The sequence below is a fragment of the Plectrocnemia conspersa genome, unplaced genomic scaffold (assembly GCF_051122295.1).
Source record: "Plectrocnemia conspersa isolate PC_06_02 unplaced genomic scaffold, ASM5112229v1 ptg000011l, whole genome shotgun sequence".
Lineage (NCBI taxonomy): Eukaryota > Metazoa > Arthropoda > Insecta > Trichoptera > Polycentropodidae > Plectrocnemia > Plectrocnemia conspersa.
The window spans coordinates 16,936,541-16,942,426 of NW_028277175.1; the positions used below are offsets into that span (position 1 = coordinate 16,936,541).

The following is a 5,886-nucleotide window of genomic DNA, read 5'->3' on the forward strand; positions in this document are numbered from 1 at the left end:
TTAAAAATGATTATCTATTTTAATAACAAAATCCTGATTCAAGAATCTATGACTACTTATATAAATTCGAATATACACCAAAATTAACATCACAATCTGTCCGCCTATCCTGTCCAAAAATCGTCTGATCTGATCTTGATTATTGATCAGTTAATAAAATAAATTATTTTATATAAATATAAATTAAACCATAGTTATCATAAAATACTATATATTCATAATTACTATCAGTATAAATATAATTCCTGTGATAAAAAAGCAATTTCTCATAATTTTATACATAGATTTTAGTTGAACGTTGCTCTCAAGCTGAAAATGTATTTTATCATTAAGCCTGATATTGAACTAATTTATTAGTATATACATTTTAGTACATATATATATCACTATTCATTGCATATTTCATCATCAAAATATTTAATTGACATTCTAAATAATTTCAATATTTTAAGTTAGTTTATTCATATACGTCGTTCTATATTTACGTACTCGCGTTGCTTTCAAACAAACCATAAAATCATTGACGTATCTTTGCTTTATTAACCTTTTAATGGGCATGAGGGTTATCGAAGTTATCTCGCAGAAAATTAAATAATTTATTTTAGGAACAGCATTCTAGTGTATTTAGCACTAACGACATGGTGTTCGAAAGTGATCCGCTGCAAGACTTCGATTTGGAAAACAAATGGCCTATTTTGGAACAAGCTTTGATGAAAAATTGGCCCAGGAGCATCTTAATAATAAGATGGATAACCACCAGGATGAATTGGGATAAGAAAGAACCCGGAAAACATCCTTATCACGTGTGTTGTCCAGGTGGTGAATTGAAGAATGGATTAGTAACGTTCGGAAGGACCGTGAGTTTAATTAAACTACGTAATTTTATTTCTAGTGATTTTTATTATACGATCGTTTCAGGGTGGTAGGTTTATTTATTTCACAGTTTTCGATTTTGATAATAAGACCGATTCACTGAAAGACGCTTTGTTAAAAACTAAAAGGATCGATTGGCACGACAGACCTTTCTGCGGTGTACCAGAGGGACTAATCGATTGGTTCTACGATATTTCGAATACTTTGGGTTATGAGATTCAAATCGACGATCCTAGCGATTATTTGTGGATACCAAAAACGACAGCAATCAATTTTCCATTAGTGTAAGTAATCAATTTTTAATAATTAAAATATTAATACATGTCATGAGTATCAAAGAAGTATTAAAAAATATTAACCACAGCACTTTTTTGAAATAAACAGTGAAAAAATTAATGTGCTTCACAAAATGAATTAAGATTATTACATAGTTTATCTTTGTATATGAAATCATAACAGTCAATAGTTATGCATGCAAATTATAATATAACTAATGACTAAGCCATAAACGAACGCCAAAAATGGTAAATCACGAAAAAATGGTAAATCAAAATACGAATACATTATTAATTTATTTAAAATCCTTATATGAGATATTATTATTTTAATTCTAAATTGCATATTATTGCATGTTTAATTAACGATCATTTTCCACCACCTGATTTTTTCCCTTATATTTAAAAAAATATATAACATAAAAAACATTGATTAGTGTATTATTTATCGGGCGAACGAATCCTTGCCAAAGACTTAAATATATTATTAGTTTTAATCATTGACCCTTGCATTCTTAAATTGTTGTTAACCGGCAAATGTTCGATTAACTCGAAACGAAATGTATAGTAATCGCAATTCCTAGAGTCGGTCATAAAACTATTGACAAACAACGTTTTCCGAATCTTAATTCGATACATCTGTCCCTTTTTGTACTACCTGCTCTAAATTCAGCTTTGAATTTAGCGGATTTTTTTTAATGCAGTGGTTGTAAGCCATTTAAAAATATTAATTTTAATTAAATTATGAAATTAAAAAATCATCATTTCACATATTTCTTGAAAAACTTTCGAGAATTATTTCTCGGATCACTATGTGTGATATTAAGTAAAGACGTCAAATCATATGAACTCTTTTTTTATAAATATAAATACATTCTAAAAATATACCACAATCTTTTACTAGTACTACCATTGTAAATTATTTTTAACAATACAAAAATTTAAACGTTTATATAATACATATTAATCTAATCGCATCTTAATGACAATATTTTCTTTAAAATTAATTTTCTGAATCTGTATTAATGCAACATATTAATTGTATTATAATACTCAATATAAAAATTAATATAAATATACCGTGTATGGCTTATTATAGATTATCAATATATACTCTACTAGCAATTTATAGTACGATATACATAATAGAAATGATTTATTATCTTTAAAAATATATTAACAGGTATAAAAAATGGATCTGTATAATCGAAAAAATTATTACAAAATAAATATAGTTCGACAATATCTCATGAACTTAAGTGTATATAAAATTATTTTTCAGAATTCCAAAAGACCTTTACATTGAGAAATTAAAGCCTGAAGACATTATCGCAGTAAATTCATTGTGGCCACACAGCTTCTCAGGATCTGAGGATTACCTGAAGGACATAATACGGCTGAATTACGGCATGGGAGTTTATTCAAAGGCTACAGACGAGCTGCTGTCGTGGGGCTTAAATTACGATTACGGAGACATCGGAGTGCTGCAGACGAAAGACGAGCACAAAAGGAGAGGTCTGGCAACCCTAGCAGTGGTGGCGCTCTCCATACAAATGGCCAGGGATGGGGAACATCCTTATGCATTTTACATTAAGCACAACACGCCGTCAAAGAAACTGTTTGAGAAGCTCGGCTTTGAATTCGCCGGATGTTATAATTGGATCGTTTTTAAATGAATCGCTAATGTAGGTAAACGAATGCAGCTCGTCGCGAGTGTGAAAGTTTGCACAGTAGACCACTATTTCAACTAGAACGTTTAAAATAGGAAAAATTATTTATATTATTTAGACAGTATCTAGAATCATGCATTAATGGCATCTGCACATGTCGAATAATTTAATATAGTAGACAAAAGGCAACAAAGGGTTATTTTATCTAAAACATTTATTCAAGGAGTTTAAATAAATTTATTAGAGGATAAATTCAAAACACAAAATTTAATTGATGTAAAATAAAAATATATTATTACGTGAACCATCATGACATATAATATAACTAATTTTTCCCTATTTAGTTACATTAAATATAATAATTTTCCGGACCAAAGAATTGTCTGCATTTTTTTAAACAATTTCCAGTCCTAATAATATAATAATAATAAAGTAATATATTATATTACTTAATTATTATTTGTATATAAATACGAAAAGATTATGTATTTAATTTAATTTTTTTGTGATAATACAACTAGCGTCAAATTGACAGTAGTTGTATTTATATGATAGTTATTCTTATCAAATATATGACGTGTATCAAAATGTAATATATGTATAGATAAATAAGTAATTACGCAAATACGCATAAAATAAATATAATACTAACTTGATATATAATATATAATTTTTTTGTTGTTATATTTTGCACTTTCAATAATAAAGACGTAAAAAAATAATTGTTACGTCACGTCTTTTTGTGGTATTGAAATTATATTATTAAATTATATTACGTCAATAGATAATAGAGCAATCAATATACATAACTGTGCTGAATATTCAACATGGAATTCGTTACGAGTTTCAACAATAACAAAACATCAGTGATTTGTTTTGTTCGAACAATGCAAATCACTGATGTTTCTGTTTTTAACTTATAATAAAAAATAATCAAAGGGGAAAAGATTATTATTTGTTTATTATTATGCAATAAAAAAGTTATTCATATCGGTGTGGAATACTAAAGGTTTTTTTATTTCATGTTTTATATTAAAATTAATTTTTTTTATTAAAAATAAAAACTTGTATCAATATTTTTTTGTTGACTATAATAAAAATTCTATTTGATATTTAAACTGCATTGTATTTTTAGGACCCTCAACATTTTGGGTTTTAAATATTATTTTTGCTTCGTTCAGATTTTCTTGAATATATTTTTAAATTTAATGGTTGAAATTAGACATTAATTTTAGGATTTTAAATAATAGTCAAAATAGTTAAATCTATAAAAAAGTTCTTAACATTTTCAATTCATTTGAAAATAGGTTTACAACTTAGCTAAATATTTCTAGAAAAAAAAAACATTTTATATTATTTAAAGTTGGGTTTGAAACTTAGATACTTAATGATAAAACTAAATATTGTATATCATTTAAGATTAGGTCTAAAACTTAGCTATACAATAATAAAAAATAAACATTTACAGTGAAATTTCAGAATAGCAAAGCTCACTGGGCCGAAGAAAAAATTCGTTATACTGAAAATTCATTATATTGAATGTAAGGAAGTTGATACATTTTTTTTAATCACCATATTACTACAGCATAAAAATAATAAATCATTTTTTGCCCATTTTTAAGGATACTGTAATGAACTCAATAACATTTGTAAAAAATATGTTTTATAAAAAAAAATGAGGGTCGGCAAAAACCCTGTAATGCTGCTTGTGAACACATGCGGCACACGGCAAGTCAAGGACGAACTAAATTCAAAGAAATATTGTGTCAAATTGTAACGTCATTTTTTAATTCGGATCAAAATATTTCGTTATACTGAGATCAGTTTTCGTTACAATAAAAACATTTTGTATGAAAGTTTTTCGGGGACAAATTAAACATTTGTTATACTGGGAATTTCGTTATTTCAGTATTCGTTACAAAGAGATTTCACTGTATTACGTTTTAAAATATTTAGTCTCTATTAAGGTTTATTTGGATATGCTATTATATATATTATATTTAAAAATATATGGTTACACCTTACTGATGCTACAACACAATCGATTACCTATAGTTGGTGAAATGTGAGCGATTATAAGTCATTGATTGTGTTTTAGCGTATTTTAGGTGTTTGATGGCCCATTTTCTTGAAATGTTTTTTTGTTTAAGTAACTATATCAATATAAAAAAATAGTTTTATTTATTACAATGTGATATAAATAACATGTAAGTTACATATAACACAATTTTATCATAAATTTAAATTTCAGTAGTAATAAGAGAGTTTTTTAGTTACACCATAAGTTACTTTATAATTAAAAAAAATGAATGTGAAATGTGTAAATATAAAAGCCAGTTTTTAATAAAATTTATTAATTAAAAATGAAACAATAAACTGAAAATATCGACCACCTAATTAGTTGCTTTAGAAAAAAATGTACAGTAAGCACAATATGCACTTTAATAATTTTGAAAACTTTTTCTATTTTTAAAAATTTAATAAAAAAAGACATTTTTTAAAGGTTTTTTTATGCGCAGCATTATATACTTTAATAATCAATAAGTGCAAAAAATTTTCACTTTATTTAAAATGTATAATAAGCTAAATAAATTTAAAATATATAATAAACTAAAAATATTTGAAATCCAAAAGAAAAAAAATATATTTTAAGATTAAAAAAAAATTTGAATAAGTTTATCATGAAATCTTATAATTTAAAAAACATATAAATTAGTGTTTTACAATTTTGTATAATTTCCTTGTGACGCGTCAGTAAATAGAATTTTTGCAACGCTATGTGTTTCTTCTATTAGTAGTTGGTTGTTAATTACAGCACTTTACGCGCTGTCATTGTGCCCTTTTTTGTTGGAAATGTTCTTTTTTTACAGAATTTTTTTTAAATTATTTTATAAATATAAATTTAAATTGCTAACGTTCGCCAAAATTTAATTTCATCATTTTTTTTGTATGGAGAAGCTAATACAAATTCACATTATTTATATTATATTTAAAATCCCTTATAAACAAAATATATTTTTTTTAAGTTTTAAAAATATTTTTTTTAGAACTTTATGTTTCTGCATATT

The 5,886-nt window shown here is 25.7% G+C and overlaps 1 protein-coding gene across 1 annotated transcript; it reads left to right on the forward strand.

The window, feature by feature from the left end:
* The first annotated feature begins 541 nt into the window (after positions 1–541).
* Positions 542–3,106, forward strand: LOC148229732 (uncharacterized). The gene is made up of 3 exons (XM_088197027.1): positions 542–857; positions 919–1,157; positions 2,431–3,106. The coding sequence occupies exons 1-3, from the start codon at positions 639–641 to the stop codon at positions 2,822–2,824; spliced, it is 852 nt and encodes a 283-aa protein (XP_088053153.1). The 5' UTR covers positions 542–638; the 3' UTR covers positions 2,825–3,106.
* The last annotated feature ends 2,780 nt before the right edge of the window (positions 3,107–5,886 follow it).

Bases quoted from the DNA above. Each gene is read 5' to 3' on its own strand.
- LOC148229732 (XM_088197027.1), top strand. From the start codon at position 639: ATGGTGTTCGAAAGTGATCCGCTGCAAGACTTCGATTTGGAAAACAAA. The intron at 858-918 runs GTGAGTTTAATT...CGATCGTTTCAG, and splicing joins TAGTAACGTTCGGAAGGACC to GGTGGTAGGTTTATTTATTT. The intron at 1,158-2,430 runs GTAAGTAATCAA...ATTATTTTTCAG, and splicing joins GCAATCAATTTTCCATTAGT to AATTCCAAAAGACCTTTACA.